Raw genomic sequence first — 22548 nt, 5'->3', positions numbered from 1 at the left:
GAAAGCTTCTTGCGCAGCTCATATGATGTTATCAGGAAAGACAAACTAGGAGAGTCTGTATACAGGATGACCTCATTGTGTTTTCATAGGAAATACTGAGCAGAATTCATTGGAAAGGTGTGGGAAAATATTGGCCGATAAGTATTTTATCTCAAAGCTTCAGTTCTGATATGTACATAACATTTGTACGTACAATATACAGAATGCCAGATTATTACTTCTGTTCAACATAAACCAGTTTGTACTTTATCTTTAAGACATTGATTCGGTACCGCAGCTTTATAGCATCTGAGTCACTTCCAAAGAATATACAGCATTGACGATGGGCCACACTCCATATTAGAATGGATAGAGTTTATACAATAATGAAGTGAATAAAGTGACTCAGCTTCCATTCATTGCCACCGGTAAGGTTTTCACTCTGGTGCCATGTTTCTCATCAAATAGAGGTTTCTCCTTTGCAATATTTTTCTATCTTGTAGCCCGTACCTCAGTATACACCACCAAAGTGAAGAAATGAAAAGAAATTACATAAAGAAGGTAGAGGGAGGGTTAAAAATAATAAAACTTAACTTTTATTACATTGTTTAAATAACAAAAATATCTGGTGTGTATAAAAACCATGAACAAGGGCAAAGATTGTTATGTTTATGTCTGACAGAGAGGGAAAAGATCCCTTTGTATGTATTTAATCACCTTCTCCATATGGATTCTTGAGGGATAAGTATATATACGTAGACCTAAATATATGTATAGGTGTACTGGTGCAGAGAATAAAAACATTTGTTCTTAAGTATATTATTATTGGTGGCATTGAAGAAGCCACTGATGGAAACTGGGACATTGCAGGCACTGGCATGTGGGGATGTACACTCAGGCCTGGTTGTGACAGCAGAGGCGTAACTTGAGGGGGTGCAGAGGGTGCAGTTGCACCGGGTCCGCTCCTAGTGTCCGTGACAGATTTGGAGCGGACACTACCTGTCGGACACCGACGGTAGTGTGAACGCCCCCTTACCTAGCGAAGCCAGAGGTGTGATCCCACATGGTCTGCTCCAGCCTGCGCCCGTACAAGTCCTTGGTGTATATCACCACACACCAGTATCTGCAATTCCCCTGCTTCAATTAGTGGCTTCTTCACTGCCACCAAGACAAACACGTGGACAAACTTGTTGGTACCCCTCGTTTAATGAAAGAAAAACCCACAATGGTCATAGACATAGCTTTTATGTGACAAAAGTAATAAATAAAAATTCTATGAAAATGAACAAATGAAAGTCAGACATTGCTTTTCAACCATGCTTAAACAGAATAAAAAAAAAAAAAAACTCTTGAAACAGGCTTGAACAGAAATGTTCCCTTAACTTAATATTTTGTTGCACAACCTTTTGAGGCAATCACTGCAATCAAACAATTCCTGTAACTGTCAATAAGACTTCTGCACCTCTCAACAGGTATTTTGGCCCCTCCTCATGAGCAAACTGCTCATTGTACCCGGCACAGATTCAAGACACCCTGTGCCAGATGCAGCAAAGCCGCCCCAGAACATAACAAAGCCTCCTCCATGTTTCGCCGTAGGAACGGTGTTCTTTTCAAGATATGCTTCATTTTCCCATTTGTAAACATAGAGCTGATGTGCCCTGACAAAAAGTTAGATTTTTGTCTCATCTGCCATAGGGCATTCTCCCAGAAGCTTTGTGACTTGTCAACATGAAGTTTGGTTATTATTACTTTTGTCAGATTCAAGTTATTTCTGTGTCCATTGTGGGTTTTTCTTTCAGTAAACGAGGGATACCAACAATTTTTTCCACGCGTGTTCTCTGCACCAATATTGTGGCAATTTTGAGGTTTGCTAGGGAGAATGGATGCTTGTTTTCCAATCCTTAGGACATTATGCATGGCTGAGAATTAATGAAACATAAGAGTGGTCTAGAGGCATTTGTTGGTCACCTGTAGTCAATGATACCTACACCTATGACACATACATAGATTTACATATTTATGCCTATTCCTGTTATGTTACCGCAGATGAGTCCTAATTAGAGATGAGCGAACAGTAAAATGTTCGAGGTTCGATATTCGTTTCGAGTAGCCCCACAATATTCAACTATTCGAATCGAATATCGAACCCTATTATAGTCTATGGGGGGAAAATGCTCGTTTCAGGGGTAGGCAACGTTCAAGCAAATTATACTTACCAAGTCCACGAGTGAAGGTCGGGCTGGGGAGAGCCAACTGCGAATGCCCGCACTACAAGCGGACATGCGCAATCGGCTCTGCCCAGGCCTGATGCCTGGCAGAGTGAATGAAGAGCCGGAAGACGCCGCTGGGAAGCTGCACGGAGAAGACTTCTAAAGGTAGGAGAAGAATCAGCGTTGATTGGCCGACTGTATAGCATTCGGCCAATCAATGCTGGTTCTGCATCGAACTTATACATTCGAACAGCGAGTGGTACTCAATCGAGTATCAGTATTTCGAATATTCGATCGAATACCTACTCGATCGAGTACTACTCGCTCATCTCTAGTCCTAATACTATTTCTGACAATTACATCGGTTAGCCATCATTTTAAAACCTACTCACTATTGTTTAGGTAGCCTGAGTACCAAAACAGCTATGACCCATTGAGGCATGGACTTCACAAGACCTCTGAAGGTATCCTATGGTATCTAGCACCAAAAAAATTAGCAGCAGGTCCTTTTTGTTTAATGCATGACTCAGGCTGGTCTTTTCCATATATTTTGTAAGGTAAGTCTTCTGCCCCAGTGTTACTGGTTTTGGTGCTGAACCTTGTTATCTATATGTTGCCTGTCTTAACGTTAACCCTTTTATGTTTGCTTTGCATTTTTCAGAAAGCAATGATAAAATTGTTTCCCACTAGTTTTAGTGGAATGTTATTTATATGCGACAGTTGAGGAAAGGAAAGGGGACGTGGCAGGAAATAGGTTCCAGATGTTGCAGTGTAAGAGGACTGTTTGTCAATTGTCAAATTCATGGAAATTTGGACACTAAATGCAATATTTTCCTCAGTTAAGTGAAGGGTACAGCAGTAATAATGTGTTATACTGTCCTTCTACTATAGAGAATGGCATTTTTTTCTAGGTTGAACACATAGCTGCATTGGAGTGGCATTCCTTGGTAAAGTTTACAGCTCACATCTAACATATTATTCATATTTTCACCTTGTATAGCAGAATAGTGTGTTTGTGTGTGGTTAAGTAAGGTGTAAAGGTATAAATGAAAATACCTCTTATGTTTAGTGAAGGTTGGTCTTTTGCCAAGGTTTGGGATCTTATATATACTGTACAAGAGTCCATCAACCCAGTGCCTGTCCAACATGGCTGTCTGGATACCTCCGTGTGTGCTTCTGTTTTTTTAATATTTAAATGTTTTTAGTAACATTTTCCAGTGTAATAAAATAAACAATTACAACCACAATGAAGAGGAGGCACATCATCCCATATAAGACTTTTAAAGCACATAGTAATGCAATGAAAAGGAAAATGTATAGGCTAAATGATGGTATCTGGTTAAGGACACAGAGTAAAGCATGGAATAATAACATGGGAGGCCATGTGCCAGTGGAATAGGGCGGGACGGGATGAGGCCAGAGCAGCACCCCTCTACTACACTGTAGAGTCAACTTGTCTGTACAGTTGGTCAAGTGAATGGCACACCCCAAACGCCCCCCACCAACACACAAAATGAAAGGAAGGGAGAAGAAAACAGCACCATGGAAGTGGGGAACCCCTAGTCACTCTGGTAAAGTAGCAAATATGTCACCAATTAACAAAGGATTGGAGGACCATTCACTAAAAGACACTCTAGATACCAGGAGGTCAGGTGAAAGAGATCTTGGATTGACCTCTTTGTTTGTAGGGGGCCTCTTGTCAATAATACTCTACCAACGCAAAGAACTGTCCAACATGGGCTGCCTCTTTACCGGAAGCCTCCTTCCAGTCTATTTTCATACTGTGAGATTGCGTCTCCAAAAACAATTTAAAGGCGGGAGGTTCTGGATGTATCCAGGTATGTAGAATGCTTTGGACCTCTGCAGCTGCTATCACGTGTAACAGTTTCCTCCTGCCTGGGATGCATGGATGCATGCTTTGTCTATAAATCAAAAAATGACCTAAGATGAGTAGTGGAGAATGTGTTAACCCTATAACAAAATGACAACACCCATCTACAGGACCACATTTGACATTAAAAGCATATGCTATTAGGGTATATAACAATTTTATAACCCTCCACTGGTGTGATATATGCCCTGTGGTATATCTGTAGAACCATTTCTGTGAAATGACTAGTTTGAAAGGTACCTCACTACCCTTTAGCGCTTTCAACAAGATGGATACCTTTAGCAAGGGGATGGCAGGCACCCAAATTGCCCTAACCCAATTGATATAAGTATAGTGCAGTGGTGCGTGAATTAATGTGTAGCAGCAGGAAGTATAAAACATATTCCAAACCAGCGGAGACATAGACACTATCACTTTGAAATTGTATCTCTTTGCCTGGAGGTACAGAAAAAAATATAGAAAATTGAGGGGTATTATGCCTGGGAAAGTATCTTATATGTTGTCTTCTCAATACTCACAATCCTGTCCCTATACCAATTATAAAATTCCCTATGAGGTCATGCCAACTGAAAGTCTGGATTGACCAGTAGAGATTAATGAACAATAGTAAGAAGTGAGGAGGGGCCACACGGTGGCTCAGTGGTTAGCACTGCAGCCTTGCAGCGGTGGAGTCCTGGTGTTCAAATCCCACCAAGGGCAAAAATACCAACTGCAAGGAGTTTGTATGTTCTCCCCGTGTTTGCATGGATTTCCTTCCCATATTCCAAAAAAAAAGACATACTGATAGGGAAAAAATGTACATTGTGAGCTCTATGTAGGGCTCACAATCTACATTTAAAAAAAGAAAAAAATAATAGTAAGAAGTGGGGTGTAATTGCTTCAAGAGTCTCATCTTCTGCCAGGGCTGCTAAGTGGAAATAAGCAAGGAGTTGTCCCTACATGGTTTCAAGATAGATAAATGCATATGAGAGGTGTAAGAAGTTTGGGATAGCTATTGTTGGAGTGAAAGACTGGCCACTGGCATATAGAGACTGCATATAAGGTTACCCTGGGATGGTATTTTTCTCTGGCCTGTTTACATCAGATGTTCCCCAGTTTTCCTCCGCTATGTTGGAGGTTATGTGGAGAAATTGGTTCTTTACTTCATAATCCTTTGAGACTGCCCCAGGGTAACTGAATACTGGAAAGAACGGATGGTTCTGTGCCTCGAACTCCACAGACAGCTTTTCTCCATTTAGAACTGGGTTCGATTCCATCTCCACATCAAAAATTAAGATGTAAGATTTTAGTTATCGCTAAACTAGTAATTGTTAGGAGTTGGAAACAACCTTCTGCTCCTTCTATTCGAGAACTCTTAAAGGGGTATTCCCACATCGCATACTCACCAGTCTTCATTGCTGTAAAATCTTCTGTCTTACTGCTTTGTTGCGTCATTGGTGGGCGGGGTTACATATGCAAAGCCAGCGGCGAGATACACGCTCATAGATGGTGAGACCAGTCTAGCCTTCACAATGCCAATGCAGACCCGGCATCCTCTGTAATAGAGAGGCGGATGCCGGGGAGTGTTAGACGCCGGCACAGATGCACAGGTGCCTCCAACATCGCTATGCTCCTGCCCTGCATGAAGCCAGCAGCGGCAGAAGCGATGCTGTTATTCCGCTCCTCTGCCCCCCCCCCCCAGCATTGCTCCTGCCGCTGCTGGCTTCATGCAGGGCAGGAGCATAGCGATGTTGCAGGCATCTGTGCCGGCGTCTAACCCTCCCTGGCATCTGCCTCTCTATTACAGCGGATGCCGGGTCTGTATTGGCGGCCCCTTCCCCCCAAAGGGTAAACAACCCCCCCCCCAGGCTCACTCCCGTGCACTTAGCCCCTCCTCCCTCCCCCCTCAGAGCAGCAGATACATCACTTGACTTATGACCAGATAAGTCAAGGGATGTGTCAAAAAAAAATAAAAAATGAATAAAGTGATATAGTGGACAAACAAAGCAGTTTTGCTGAAGCAATGTATTTAGGAAAAGTCTTACATCCACATTAACAAGCAGTATAGATAGGATCCTTGTGATGGGACAACCCCTTTAACGCTTATTTACAATACTCATAACTATGAGCGAACAATAGCATTGGGAAATTTGTCCTTTGCCAAATACAATAATATCTGGAGAGTTTGGAGAGAAAGCTCATATTGTACCGCCCATTAATACACTATATGGTACTGTAGTTATTGCTCGATTATTACCACCATAGTTATTGGGGTGACTTGAGCACAACACTAGGGTTATGTGATCCATATTTTCTAACTTGCTTTAATTTACTGTGACCTTCCTCTGTTTTTCCCTTTCCTTTTTGTTTCTTGTCTTGTCTTATGTTTTCCCCTTAATATCTACTAATTTGATAATTAATGTAACTTAATTACTGCTTGTTTGTTAATGTATGATTGTTGTACTATAAAAAAATTAAATAATCCCTTAATAAAAATTATTGAAACAAAAAAAGAAAATAAAGAAGAGGGTTGAGAAAAGCTAGGGAGAAAGGGGGATGTGAAAAACATCAGAGGAATGTCAAGACCATGTCATGATCACTGTCTAGGCTGAGGTTTGAAGGCATCTAACAAGGTCCTGGAAAGCAGAGCTAAAGCCCCTCCATCTCAGCATGTCCTGAAAGAAAGACCTCCTGAAACCTTGTTGAATGCCTTCTCTACGTTCAGGTTCAGCAAAAGCTTCAGGTTCTCACCACCAGAGTGAATCACCTCCACCGCCGCCGCACATTAGAAGCTGCCAGTCACGTGATTGTGAAGCCCCTCTGAATGAATAAATGATTGTAGTCTGTTGGGGTATTGTCGCTGTTCAGCAATGATATCAGTCAATAAGACTGTGTCACACTTTGGTCCTTGTTTGGTTTATGTAGAAGAATAGTGCAGGAATTTAGGAAAGATTCTGCATTGCAATTAGTAGAGCAAATGTCATTATTTACACTTTTTACAGTATTTGTTGCATGGACCATCCAATTCCAGGGTCTTATTTGTGCTAACGATGGACAGGGTCTCCTGTTTGGTGAATGTTGCATCCAATAGCTCTTTTTTCTCTGTCATAAGGCAAGGGAAAGAAATTGAATTAAAGAAGGAATCAATAAGGTCTGGATGAGCCAAGTCTGCTTTGTAGAGGTCCTCAAAATAATTAAACAAGAGTTCCTCTAGTTATGCTTATTTCTTACATATCTTGGCAGTGCTGGGATCGACCAGTTCAAGAATGGGATTCATTTTAGATTGGGAGTGGGCCACCCTTGCCAGGAGTCACCTGGGCCTATTTGCCTGTTAGAAATTACAGTCCACTGTATAAGCCAAACACCATCACCTGCTCCTGTACATAACACTGCAGAGTGCTTCTAGCCGCTTCGTGTTCCTGCCTAGTCATGAGTATTGGTTGACAGGTGAAGGAGTGTTGTGTCGAAAATAGCGTGGTCTGTAGAGTGTGGAAGCACAATTCTGCATGCTTATATTTGTGGGAGGTGTAGCTCATTATGTGCTCCTGGAGGACCACTTTGGAAGTTGCCCAAAATAGAATGGTGTCATCTATTTGTCAGGTTATTGATGAGATAATTAGCATTTTCAGATAAGTTTTAAAGTCATCAGAATTCACCATATATTGCAGAAATCACCATAATCTTGGTTTGAAGTTCAAAGCGCTTGAGAATCAGCTGTGTGGGAGTGTGGTCTGAAGTTGCAATCAGAAATATGTTGGAGCTCTATAGATAATAATAATAATAAAAAAATAAAGAGAGATATGAAATAAATCTATACAGGTGAAACGACAGACTTGTCTGTAGCTGAAAATTGCGTTGTATTGAAGTTCCCTCCCAAAATAAGTTTAAAATGTTGCTATTTCAGGAGTAGGTTAGTCAGTCTGGTAAAAAAATCCCAGATTGGATTGATTAGTTCGTGGATACTTGGGGTGTATGTTATTTGTGCAATGCACATTTTAAGCTCTAGAACCCTAGCCCTCCTGATCCTGTTTTTTAAGGATTAGGGTCCATTCACACAGAGTAAACGTGTGCTCATTTTGGCAGAATACACGTGTAAAGAATACACGTGTAAAAATAAGACTCCCATTGACTTCAATGACATTTTTTTACATTTTTACATTTTTTTACACGTGCCAGAAAATGCGACAAGCAATGAGCGCACATTTACTCCGTGTGAATGGACCCTTAGTGTGTTCACCTGCTAAACTTCATTCTGTCAATCCCTGTCTCCCTGTGTGTATAAAAATCTGTTTCTGTAGCTACACATTGACTTACCTGTTAAGATACGATCTGTCTTTCTGCATGTCTGAATGTTTCTGTCAGATGCTGGAGTCAGGTGTGTAAGTCTGTGGATACTTGTTCTTTCATCTGCTATATCTGAACTGAGCCTTAGTCTCTGTCTTCCCTATTTGGATGTAAATCTTTTCATCTGTTATGTCTGAGTTATTCACTAGTCTCTGCCTGCTGTCTGTTCTGTGTGATTGGCCTTTGGGATTATGCCATATATGCATCTGTTCCCATTTGGACACATTGTCCCTCTGTTAGTTTTTGCTGTGTGGATACATAGTCCTTCTGCCATGTTTGCATCTGCGCTACCTGTTGCCTTCAACCATCTTTTATGTCTCTGCTACTTTTGACCTTCGGCTTCTTTTATACATCTGCAGATCCTCACTGATTCCTGTCTCTGACCATAACCAGCAGGTAGATGCATAAAATTATAGTGGAAGTTAGTACTGCATTAATACTGAGTATAGCAGATCTGGGGATCACTCTTGAGTCATTGAATAAGTATGCTTTAATTGACTTGTTGACTTTGAACAAAGGAATTTATGAAACCGAATTCCAAAACAGAAAATTGCACCACAGGATGCGCCTAGACACATGATAGTAAAACTATTTTCATACATATAAAGGAAAGTGTTATTAAGGTTATGAAAGCAGTGTCCACCCGCAAATTTCTTCTAAAGAATAAAATGAGATTTCTTTTTAAGATCCATCTGTAGCAACCATAAATAAGTGGAGGGAATTTATTCCAGCCACCAAGATCCGAAGACAGAAATATATTTCTTGGTAATGAGGATAACCTTGAACAACCTGACGTATCCTTTTGTGCTTAAATTCCTAGAAGAATTTTTTTCTCCCCTGGCATGGGGCGGACCCCGCTTTATCCCCTAGTACTCCTGCACACGACCGAGGGTGCAAGCCTAGCCTCTTCCAATGGAGAGTCTGATACTCCGCTTCTTTCCGATAATAGAGCAAGTTCTATACTGATCTGTGATATTGGAACAGAACCCGCCCATTGATATCATCTGAGTGCATTCCGCTTTAAAAACAGTCACCACTAGGTCTGCACACTCAGTCATGTGCATGAGGTCGGAGTTCCTATATTTCCACAGTATTTTGTGGAAACATGGTTAACCTTTTGGCTTTCCAAATAACTTTTGCGAAATTTGCAACAAATTTTCCAATGCAGCATCGTTGGAATAACAAATTTGCACAATATGACCTAGAATAACATCAGAACTCGAAAATTGTGCAGTGAATTAATGTCAAGGATACTGGCCCCTATACTAGGTGCAGTTATCACTCAGAGAGTTCAAGGATATGGAAATTAGCCTATAGATGTTGTTATATCCCTCAGAAACTAGAACACCTATATCAAGGAGTAAGCAGTGAATGTAGGAGGAGTTGGAGAAAAAGTGTTTGCTATTCCTGCCGATTACGACAGCACATGATCCCTTGAATTTTGAGTTAAGTTACTAACTATGGTTGATCCATTTTTCACATCAGCAACAGACATATCAGACATTTTTTCAAAGTAACTTCTATGTTTTTAAATGTCTTTGGATCCATTAAAAACAGACATGGATGGCAAACGGACGTAAAAATAAAGGATATGTCCTGTATCTTTCTTTGGTTAAATGGTTTGTAGAAACAAACAAACTATATGTGCTTTGCCTATTAAAAGTCAATTATAAACAGGTCCATTAACAACTGAAATGTGAATAAGCCCAAAGGCTATTGGATACTTGCTGCCACTGATTCCAAAAGGTGACTACTCATTCACTGATGGCAATTAGATTGAAATCTGCTAAATATTGGAAGATATATGTGGTTGAATCCCACATATAATAAGATTACATAATCTGAATATTGTTAATACTTTTGCAAATATACATACTAATGATATGTACGTTTATTGCATTTATAAGTGTTTTATCATGTGCAGAATCACATACCACGTTACTTTACATTACCAAAGTTAAAGGAAGTCTGTCACCAGAACAGTGTCTAGTAAACTATAACCACAGTCATATAGCCAGGTTAACAGGAATAAAACTCTATTTTCTGTTATGCTAATAACCTGTGTGGTGTAATGGGGGCATCTCTGTTGCTCTCATTTCACCAAAAAACTATGCTTTACAATGCCCCAGCCCCTCTGTCCCTCCATGCTATAATTGACAAATACACTGCCTGGTCATTCTAAGCTTATCCCCACCATTTCTGATAAAATCGGTTTCTTCTGTTATGCAAATAACGATCACGGAGCACCAGGGCGTTCCCAAGTGCGTTGAGCACCCCCCACCTCCCCACTGCCTCTTAGCTATTTAAATTCACTCCCCTCCTCCTCTTCACTCGAACTTCTGCCTTTCGCAAGCATCGGACGCAGCGCTGTATGTATATCAAATCTCACGTGTGCGCGATTATCTCTGCCTCTACGGGTTGGGGCAGAGTCGACTGCACATGTCTGGCCGGCCATTTTCCAGTGCTCTGCTACAGGAGCTTACTACAAGCGTACTGTGAGCCCGAAGTGGCAGAGCTGATTGCGCAGGCACAAGATTTGATATACGTACAGCGCTGCGTCCGATGCGTTGGAAAAGGCAGAAGTTCTGGTGAAGAGGAGAAGGGGAACGAACATAAGCAGCTAAGAGGCAGTGGAGTGTTGTGAGGAGGGGGATGCTTGAAGCAAAAGGTGTTTTTCTAATGATAGACTCCCTTTAAAGTACCTCTTTTTTTGGTTCTATCAGATATATTATGACGATTTTAAAAGCTGATATTTGTGTATGAGAAACATGTTAATTAAAATAGTAGTTGAACTATGGAATGCCCTACCCCCAAAACATTGGTTTAGAAGTGTAAAACAGCCACATTCAAAGAAGGGGCTAGTTGCTTATCTATCGAGAAATGGCCTTTTGACATATAAATAGGAGATTTTCCCACAGTTAAGATTTACATTAACATCACTTATCCACATTACTACCACTGCAAAATTATGGTCTTTTTTTTTTTACAGGAGCATCAGGCTTACCGCAACAGGTGCAAGATGAAAAAGGAATAAAGGGGTTGTCCGGATAAAATAAGAATTAACTCCTAAATTAAACCCCCTCCCCACAATAACTTCTAATTTATTTATATTAAAAAAAATCTATAATTACCCAAATCCCTGGGGCAGTCAGCGACACTTTCTGATAATCCGTTGACGTTCTATTTCATCGCTTCCTAAACGGAACGTCATCAGTACCCCCCAACCCCATCAATACTTAGGCATCTTCCTTTCCGAGAACATCTCCTCCACTCTTCCTCTCTGCAACCTCTTGTGCAGTCATGTGGGTGTCTGTATCACATGCGCAGTAGAGATGGCACTCCAAATGCAGACGATGCCAGGACCTCTCACAGGCACCCAGAAATCACTTAAAACACTGCTAAAGGTATATAGGGTGTACTTATTAACCCATTAATAGCACTAACAGACCTTTTAAACGGATCCTATCATAGAAACCCTTTTTTACACGTCGGAATAGCTTTAAGAAAAGCTATTCTTCTCCTACCTTTCGTTGTCTTCTCTGCGCCACCATTCTGTAGGAATCCCGGTTCTTGTCGGTATGCAAATGAGTTCTCTCACAGCACTGGGGGTGGGCCCCAGCGCTCAAACAGCACTGGAGGCGTCCCCAATGCTGCCAGAGAACTCTCTCCAGCGCAGCCTCCATCTTCGTCAGCAGCGTCCTCTTCATCTTCTTGTTCCAGCGCAGGTTTCCAACTTCTAGGCCTCGGCCACGAGAAAATGGCCACGTAAAATACTGTGCAAGCGGACATTTTCTCGTGGCCTGTGGGCATACACAGTCTGCTCTGCCCAAGGCCTAGAAGTCGGAAACCTGCGCTGGAAGAAGAAGATGAAGAGGACGCTGCTGATGAAGATGGAGGCGTCGCTGGAGAGAGTTCTCTGGCAGCATTGGGGACACCCCCAGTGCTGCGAGAGAACTCATTTGCATACCGACAATAACTGGGATTCCTACAGAACGGCGGCACGGAGAAGATAACGATAGGTAGAAGAATAGCCTTTCTTAAGGTTTCTATGATAGGATCACTTTAAAAAAAAATTTAAAAAATCGCAACATGTCAATTATACCTACAGAAACGCTGGCATTTTCCATATAAGTATAATTAGTGCAGAAAGTCCTCAGAGGAAAAGTTCTGCGGAAAAAAATGTAATGCGTTTCCGCCACTGCCTTTTCCGCTATGTTTTTTTCACTATGTGGAGCTTTAACCTAAAGGGGTTTTTCAATCTTAAACCAATTTCTCACTAGTGTTGCTTTACTGTTTTTCGGTTCCGTCACTAGACCTGAACAATGGAGAGGTGGACTGCTAAAACAGTGGTTACTAGAGATGAGCGAGTACTGTTCGGATCAGCCGATCCGAACAGCACACTCGCATAGAAATGAATGGACGTAGCCGGCACGCGGGGGGCTAAGCGGCCGGCCGCCGTCAAAGCGGAAGTACCAGGTGCATCCATTCTTTTCTATGGAGCGTGCTGTTCGGATCGGCTGATCCGAACAGTACTCGCTCATCTCTACTGGTTACACATAGAATAGATATTAACTATAATGGTGTTCAGGTCTCCGTCGTTTTTAAATTGAACACAGCGTCAGAAAAAGTCCTTTATTTTCAGCAGACACTGTAATGGCGTCTCCATTGGAAAAATAGCTTTAGACATTTATGTTATAAACAGGAAATCCATGAAATAGCTGGAAGCAGAAAAAAATTATTGCTCATCTCTATTGCTACAGTAATGTGAATGATACCATAGTAATGAGTGTGAAGATTTGGAACAGAAAACACTAACATGATACATGATACATATATTATAAAATAAAGCCGCACAGAATTTTGGCCATTACTCCAGTTATGTTTACTGTTAACAATGGAGAGGGAATTCCTGACAATAAAATGAGGTGCCATAAATTCTAGTTCTATCCCTGTGTACACAGAAGATTGGTAACAGCATGTATATAAGCAAACAGATGTTATGCTTTCGGTATGAAATCTTTCTATCTGCATTTTTCTCATCAGTGTGCCTTGGAAAGACTTAAGTTAGCATACAGTTAAAGATATTTTTGGCGTGCCTTTGTCCTATATTGTATACATTATATTCTAGAATTCTTGGAAACATGCCATTGTCTGCAGAGCCCTGCATAGTTTGATTCCAGTTTATGTATACTAAAGGATATCACTTTTCAATAATGAGTCCCAAATGTCTGACAGATGTATCTTCAGTTGGAAGTAAGAGTAACTTGTATGTATGCCGTGTAGCCCGTTAGCACAGCAAGAATGAAATACTGTCATTTTGCTCATTTGCCGTGAAGTTTACTGTATTTGTAACTGAACTGAACTAGGTGTCAATGGTAAAAATCACATTTTCTTACCTAGGTTTTCATAGGACTGCAGGTAACTACTGTAACTCATAGAAATTATTACTAGAGATGAGCGAACAGTAAAATGTTCTAGGTTCGATATTTGTTTCGAGTAGCCCCTCAATATTCGACTACTCGAATCGAATATCAAACCCTATTATAGTCTATGGGGGGAAAATGCTCATTTCAGGGGTAGGCAACGTTCAATCAAATTATACTTACCAAGTCCACGAGTGAGGGTCGGGCTGGATCCTCCGAAAAGTCTTCTCCGTGCAGCGTCCCCACGGCGTCTTCCGGCTCTGAATTCACTCTGCCAGGCATCGGGCCTGGGCAGAGCCGACTGCGCATGTTTGCACTACAAGTGGGCATGCCCAGTCGGCTCTGCCCAGGCCCGATGCCTGGCAGAGTGAATTCAGAGCCAGAAGACGCCGCGGGGACGCTGCACGGAGAAGACTTCTAAAGGTAGAAGAAGAACCAGCGTTGATTGGCCGACTGTATAGCATTCGGCCAATCAATGCTGGTTCTGCATCAAACTTTTCCATTCGAATAGCGAGTGGTACTCGATCGAGTACGAGTATTTTGAATACCGTATAATTCGATCGAATACCTACTCGATCAAATACTACTCGCTCAGCTCTAATTATTACGTAGTTCAGTCATCTGTATAAGCAGGGACAATCATAAGTGTTACAAAAGCTTAGTGAAGATGCAGGAAAATTGAAGGATTTCCACAAATCTATATGTTCCAGATGATCCAGACATGAATTAAATAACTTTGTTGCTGCCACTTGGTATCCATGTATTACCGTACCAGTCTCTTCATCAGGATGTTACACCAATGGATTTGCCCCTATAAAACAATTAAATTCCAATCTGGATCATCTGGAATTCATCACTCATCACCACCGATGGGTCCAGGAAAGGCAAGCTGAAGCAGCTAGTTATAGAGAAGAGTACAAAGTGGCATTAAGCTCCCAGTATTTACTTGTTATTTGAATGTAGTGAGGTCAGTTGTAAGGCAGGATCATTAGGAAGGCTTCAACTGTTCTGAATATTGTGATGTATAAAAGGGCCTGTAGTAGAGAAATTCAGTTTTTTTTTTGTATATTGTTAAGGAGGTTGTCTAAACTTTCAGATGCCGCGTCTCTATTCACCATGAGGGTTAAACTTCTGACATCAGGGTTATCTGTATGCAGTATTTACATTGAGGCTTATAACATATGACAGGCATCCAGTGTTCACATTGCATGCAATGTACAGTCATATAGCTAATAGGTTATTCGAGGGTTACATATATAAATCACTGAGTGTTTGTGACAGCAACTGGATGGAGCAGTCCCTTATTACAATTATAAAAGCAGGAGAAATAGGAAGCATATTCAAAATGACGGTGAATGAGGGCGGATTTCGTAGCCGAATCCACCACCAGCAGAAAGATTTTTGACTCCCATTCACTTTAATAGGAGGTCTTGGTGGAATCCATTCAAATATTAAGCAAGACGCTTCCTACTGAAAGGAAACGCCACAAACATTTTGCTGTCTATTTGCTATTCGTTTAATAGACTGCTTATTACATTCAATACACAAATTTTCTCTTTTTAGGGGGCGCTCTGTGTTGATTCTGTAGCAGAGCTGGGTGATGGAGATGATCGTCTTCTTGAAGCACTACAATTGTCACATCCTGCAGAACTACAGTCCCAACTGGAAGACAATAAACTTCGTCTAAGCTTGAATCCAATTTACAAGCAAGTGCCCCGGATTGTAGAGAGATGTTGCTCTCACATTGAGAAGCATGGTAAGATGCTTTATACAAGTTTATAAGACTGAGCTTAGATGAACCTGATATCATTAAAATATAAAGAACAAAAAACTTGTGAGTCTTCAGTAGTTGATACATTTTAATGGCTAACTAATAGGGTTGAGCTGATCTTGACTTTTCAGGATCGATTTTGAAATCCGATTTCTGATCATTTGTCATTCGAACCCGATCTCGATCTCAATTCCGATCCCAATGCAAGTCAATGGTTTTTTTTTTACTAATCGGAGATCGGATTTTAAAAACAATCCTATTCACTATACAGCATGGAATCTAACAATTGAAAGCTTTAATTGTTAGAATCCACGCTGTGTAGTGATTTTTATTAATCACTAAGTAGCCAGAGGATTTTTTTTAATCCTCTGGCTACTTATTCCCCCCTGGTGTCCACTTACCTGCAGAGATGGCTGGTCCAGTGCCCGGTGTTTTCGTTCTTCTTCGCTTCGCTGCCCCCTGCCTCCCAGGTTAGGAGAGTGTGAGTGGGTTGGGAGAGTGTGGGAGGGGAGACGAGGGGAGACGTCACATCTCCCCGTCCTGTACCCGTCCACACTCTCCTAAGCCACAAGCCCCACCTTCTTCCTAGCTCTTTAACACTAACTTTGGAGGCGGGGGTAGCAAGGTGAAGAAGATCGAGAACACCGGGCACTGGACCAGCCATCTCTGCAGCTAAAGTAGCTAGTAGAGATGTTAGCTAGTCTCCCATTAGAATGAATGGACGCAGCCGGCGCTCAAGGGGTTATGGCTGTGTGCCGGCTGCTTCCATTCATTCCTATGGACGCGCAGCGGAGCCTTCACACTGAGTATACACTCCGCTCAGAGTGAGCGGAGCGTATACTCAGTGTGAAGGCTAACATTGTTAGCTTTTCCCACAATGCTTGGCCATTAGCAAAGCATTGTGGGAAATAATCACCGATCTCGATCCCACCTAAAAAGATCGTGTTTGTAATTCCAATCGCAGTCGTGAAATTTTCTCGATCGCCGATCGGAATCCGATCTTTTCCGAACACGATCGCTCAACGCTAATAACTAATAATGATGACAGATTACAAGCTTTCGGGATATATCAGATCCCTTCCTCAGGTATCGTTAAAAACAAATATACTTTTTCCTTATCATTAAAATAGTAATATTTTATGCAGGTAGGAGTTTTGTGGGAAAATGCGTGATTTAACCTGCTGTGAAAGGATGCTATACAATTCTTCTTATTAATCTTTTTTTTATTTTTTATTTTTTTTTTTTATAAATAAATCAATCAGACCATTTTAATTCAAGAAAGCCATAAACCTTTTCCCAAAACACAAAACACTGAAAACAATAAGCACCATGCTGGCACATCAGCGCAAAAAGTATAGAGTAAGAAGAAAATCATTTACAAGTGTCTCAAAATGGGCAAACTCTCATTTTTTATTTATTTATTTATTTTTAATTAATAACTATTAATCATTGTCGGACATTCCCTAAAATGATATTAGTAAAAAGTACATCTGACCCCACAAAAAATATGCCTGTATTCGAAAATATTAAAAAGTTCCAGGTGTCAGAATATGGCAACTCCAAGAATCTTTTTTTTTTCAAAGTTTTAGATTTTTGCAAAGGCATTGAAACATAACAAAAACTATATATATGTGGTATTGCCGTATCAGAAAATAGTTAACATGTCACTTTGGCTGCACGGCTGTGAAAACAAAGCCCATAAAAAAATGGCCCCTTTATTGGAACTAATGGGGCTAAGCCATCCCCTGAAAACAACTCTATAGCATCATTCCTTCTCCACCAAACTTTACAGTTTGTACAATGCAATCAGGCGGGTAATGTTCTTCCATTTGTCAAACCCAGACTCATCTATCAGATTGCCTGAAAGAGAAGTATGATTAAAGATGGAAAAACCCCTCAGGATCCGCATTGTTTAGAGTTTGGTCTCTTCAGGTCACAGAGTATAATTGGTGTAGGCCTATGGGAGGTGTAAAAAATAAACCACATTCATGCTGAGCTTCCATTAACTCTTTTGGGCCTCCTTGTGATGTCCATCACTCTGTTGGTGACTTCCAGAACTTTTCTGTGACATCATGGGTCCAGGGTCACCGCTGAGGCATGTGATTGGGGCACTAGCAGTCACATGGGCACACCGAGCATCATGGCGCTGTGCATGAACATGTCACTGCTGAGTTGTTTTTTTAATAATACCATTAACAGCTGATTGAATATCTAGGAGGGAAGAGATTTTATAAACTGACATTTTGCAACAGTGGCATCCTATTACTGTACTACGATTTCAGTGACATCTTTAGAACAATTGATGCTTACACAAACCTGTATGAAATCAGACTGCATAGCTAGAGACTTGTGCCAATTGGATTGAATGAAACAAAGGAATTCAAGAATTGCATTTCCCAGTACTCTTGTACATACAGTGTATGTGACTCCATGATTAGCAGACATCAATCCAATCCTTTGTACTCTGTTCCTGCAGTTCCTTCTATCTGACTTTTACTTTTTAGGTAAAGAATATGCAAATCTATTCTCCAGGATGTAATTAGGAGAACAGTGCACTCTGTACGCCGCCCTCTAGAGGGCAACATCCTTAACATCATGCATGACTCAGTTAAAAAGTCTTCTATCATGATGTGGATTTAATTGCCAAATTAGTATTTCTATTCCAAAAGGAACAGATTCCCAGCTATGGACAGCGCTGTTTCGGCCTATTGGGCCTCCTCAGCATAGCGTAGGGATACTGATTTGGCAGAGTGAGAGACTATAGACCTACTTTTTACTAACTTACATTTGGGTGGACAGATAAATGGTATTAAAAGCCAACGTTCGCTTTCAGACATCACAACACTATGATCTTTAGCATGCGATGTGAGACGCTGTCAGTTACCAAGTAGCCTTTCAGTATAGCACTGAAATGTTTAAAATAAAATGTAAACTGTAAAACATTACTTGTCTTTCATTTCCTCAGGGCTTCAGACAGTTGGTATCTTTCGTATTGGAAGTTCAAAGAAAAGAGTTGAACAGGTATGTTTTAAGAGTTTTTCAGTTTAGTCAGTGGTATACATGCACATTAACACAATGGCTCTGGGGTGACCACTGAAACTTGAAAATATTGTAACGTGAGTGCAGAACGCTATGCCAAACTGGTAAGGCTCCTTTCACATTAGTATTCAATTATAGAAGTAACAACAAAAATGAAGGAGTTTTAAAATTACAGAGCCAGAAGATTACTTTTTCTATAATGAGATTCCTTAGGCTTCTATTTTGGCATCTGTCATTTTGTTTGAAAGAGAGAGTCTTGCAAGAAGAGCTTTTTTGATGTGTGATTTTTAACAGATTCCGAGACAAAAAGTCTTCACCATTCTGTACAGACAGCGTCCATGAAGTACATGTAGCACTGTGCCTCAAATAGCTACAATTGGTATTAAATGGGCAATAAGGGCATGTTGTGGGGGCTTATATAGGCAAAGAAAAGTTGGGATTAGTATAATTAGTATAACATAGGAAGAATATGCAAATCTGTCTCCCAAGATGTAAACAGGGAGACAGTGCCTCTGTTATGCCGCCCTCTATTGGAAGCACCCTGAACATCATGCCTGACTTTCCCAGAAGTCTTTACTGCATAATGCGGGGTTATAACCAAATCAATTTCTCAGCTATGGACGGCACTGTTTCTGTCTGGTTGTACTTCATCAGCGCAGCCTAGAGAGAATTGATTTGGTACAATAACATAGTATAACGTAGGCTATAAAGTTGTAACATAGTTCTGGCACCTAGCTATTGGATAAGACACAGTAGGAAACACATCCTATTATGGCTTCTAAGAGGACTATGAGCTCTCTGGCCAGTACAAAAGACAGAAATTTAAGATGGCTACAGGTATGCCCTGGGAAAGAATATAAGATAGAGACGGGCACAAGCTGGCATCCTTCACAGTGCTCTTAAGTAGAGATGAGCGAGTACTGTTCGGATCAGCCGATCCGAACAGCACGCATGCATAGAAATGAATGGACGTAGCCGGCACGCGGGGGTTAAGCAGCCGGCCGCCGTAAAAGTGGAAGTACCAGGTGCATCCATTCATTTCTATGGAGCGTGCTGTTCGGATCGGCTGATCCGAACAGTACTCGCTCATCTCTACTCTTAAGTAATACAGCACCAGGTGATTGGCTCTACTTGACCCCAACATGAAGCTGTCAGACACATTTTACCAGTGAATTAGAATTTAGAAAATTTAACTAGCTGGATCTTCTAGACAATGTACAACAAATTAGCATGGATCCATTAGATGTTAGGGGTTATGGTTGGTCTCCACACTGTACATCACATGGAGCTGGAAGCAGATAGTTCAGTGCCCTATACCATTGGCCAAGCACCATTACTGCAGCTCAGCTCCCTTTGATGTCAGTAGCAGCTGAGCTGCAGTAGTGGCACTGGCCATGATACAGGACATGAAGCATTTTGCTTCCAGCTCTGTACTTTGATCAGCTGTGCGGTGCCCTCCAGGGCTCCATATTATACAATGTAGAGACTAGTTGTTGGTTCACTGATCAAACATGTATGGCCTACCCTAATGAAAGGCCACTAAAATAAACCGAATCCTGGAAACTCCTTTATCGAATTTATATTTTACAGGACGTACAACTGCAGGGGCCCCCTCTTCATTTTCAGCTTAAATATAGTATGTATGGGTCCATTGTGCTATATTTGAGAGTATAAGACTATCAGAGATAGATGAATAATACTGTATATCTAGGACTTCATCAGTCCTAAATGAAATGCGAAAATGAACTAAATGAAATGCTATTGCATTCAAGTAAAGAGCTACGGGACCCCCATTCTGAAGATAGGTGGAAATCCCAGTGGTTGAATCTATCTATCTATCTATCTATCTATCTATCTATCTATCTATCTATATAGTTTTGGTCAAAATAGGATTTTAATATATATAGCAACAAACATCTGATTGTAGGACACAACTATGAACACAACTATTTGTGCACAATTGCAAACATGATACTTTGTAACCTGAAAGGTAACGTAAGTATAGGAGCATGGAACGGCAATTTATGATTCTTCTTCTTAAAATGTATTACTTTGGGAAATAAAAATGGCAGAAGGGAAGAAGTGCTAGGAAAAAAAGAGTTATATACAATCGCATGTTCATCAAACACACAATGGCTACAAAAGGAATCTCAATCTACTCCTGGCTTTGGTTCAAAAAGCCAAAGCAAAATCTGCAACATTTTTGCAACTTGTGGGGCCACTGTGGGACTATTAAAGGATTATCTTATTTTATCTTAGCCTAAAGGTGCAAAGCAGACAAAATATAGGGCAACAGCACCTGGGACAAGACAAAATAAGAACGCATACAACTAGGATGTTGCTATAGATGCAATCCAGTCTATGACAATATATCGCTAACCACAGTAAGTATTTACTGCATAAAACCGGGCCAAATATACATCAGTAAATAATAGTAGTAAATCTAGGGCTTATATATGCTCTACATTTGTGAGCCTTAGCATGTCCCTATGCCTATTTCCTCCCAGAATTCATTGTGGGACTTTACTGTCAGTGCCATCCATGAGATACTAATAGCTAGCACCCTAAAAAAATAGGGCAACAAAGCTAGACAAGACAAACAGCTGTCCTACTAGTAGGACTACCAACAGATTGATGTATACTAAAAGGAACTCAGCACTCCCGTTGGATTTTGTGGAGGCATAATGGTTAATTGTTTATTCAAAGAAATCCATGAACAAATTTAGAGTAGAGTGACATTTTAACCCGAATCGGACCTTCTTCAGACTCGATTAGAAGTAAGAGGAAATGGATAAATTTAGCTGGTCGTCTAAACTGCATAGTGAATGGCACATAATTTATAGCACAGAAAGGACATAGCAAAATTGCTGTTTTATTAACTCTTTCTGGGGAGAAATAGAAATATGTTAATCAATTAGCTATATTTAGCCTATATTCATGAACTCTGTGAATGGAAAAATGAAAAGGTTATGACTTTTGGAAGGCGGGGATATAAAAAGAAAATTGAAAGATGGCGGGAAGGGGTTAAACTACAGGGGAGAAAAGAAATAGAAGCAGGTTTGCTCCTCAAACATAACACATGACATACACATCATCACGAGCTGCTTTACATTACAGCATGCTTATATGGGGAACTTAAAACCTGAGTGTTATGTTTATTCTATATCTGATAACTCAGTGAGAAGTAATTTGTAAGTTCGGTGATATACTCTCAGGTCTGTGTCTAAATGCTACAGAACTGAGAATAGTATTGGTAATACATTTGTTAAAAATATTACATAATATTACAGAAAAAAACTGAGCACAAAATAAGAGGTTGTAAGTGAAAGAGATATGAGGTGGTCTCTGACAACTTACTATTATTAGAGTTCTTATTACATATGTGATATACATTCAGTATGTACACTTGCAGTGTGTGGTGTCAAACTAATGTCCAAGATATATAACTTAGACTACGAGTTTGAAAATATCCCAGATGTAAGATGGCTGCGGCTGATGCTGGATGATAAATCTGGTGTACTTTTAGACCATCTAGTCTATTTATGCTACTTTTTAGTTACCGTATATACTCGAGTATAAGCCGACCCAAATATAAGCCGAGGCCCCTAATTTTACCACAAAAAACTGGGAAAACCTATTGACTCGAGTATAAGCCGATGGCGGGGAAATGCAGCAGCTACTGGAAAATTTCAAAAATTAAAATGGTCAGAGTTTTTGGGTACAGTAGTTGCTGGGGAAGGGGAGGGGGTGTTTTGGTTGTCTGTCTGCCCCTTCCCTGAGCTTGAGGACTGTTTCTTTTTTCCCCCACTTGGAATTCAGTCTGGCTGAATATAGGGTATCTGCTGGAACAGGAGCACTGCAGATCCCCTATATTCAGTAGACCGGGCACTCTCAGACACAGGGATACCTAAT

General features: G+C 40.7%; 1 protein-coding gene across 1 annotated transcript in view; it reads left to right on the top strand.

Moving 5' to 3' along the window:
* LOC142184490 (rho GTPase-activating protein 6-like) overlaps nucleotides 1-22548 on the top strand; it is a 57028-nt gene that overhangs the window by 15789 nt on the left and 18691 nt on the right. Inside the window, exons 5-6 of the mRNA XM_075259380.1 lie at nucleotides 15390-15582; nucleotides 18563-18618. Coding sequence (XP_075115481.1) covers nucleotides 15390-15582; nucleotides 18563-18618 — 249 coding nt within the window. The remainder of the gene's footprint in view (nucleotides 1-15389; nucleotides 15583-18562; nucleotides 18619-22548) is intronic.

The sequence above is a fragment of the Leptodactylus fuscus genome, chromosome 11 (genome assembly GCF_031893055.1).
Source record: "Leptodactylus fuscus isolate aLepFus1 chromosome 11, aLepFus1.hap2, whole genome shotgun sequence".
Taxonomy (NCBI): Eukaryota; Metazoa; Chordata; class Amphibia; order Anura; family Leptodactylidae; genus Leptodactylus; species Leptodactylus fuscus.
The sequence above is the reverse complement of the archived record's forward strand: the minus strand, read 5'-3'. Positions and strand labels throughout refer to the sequence as shown.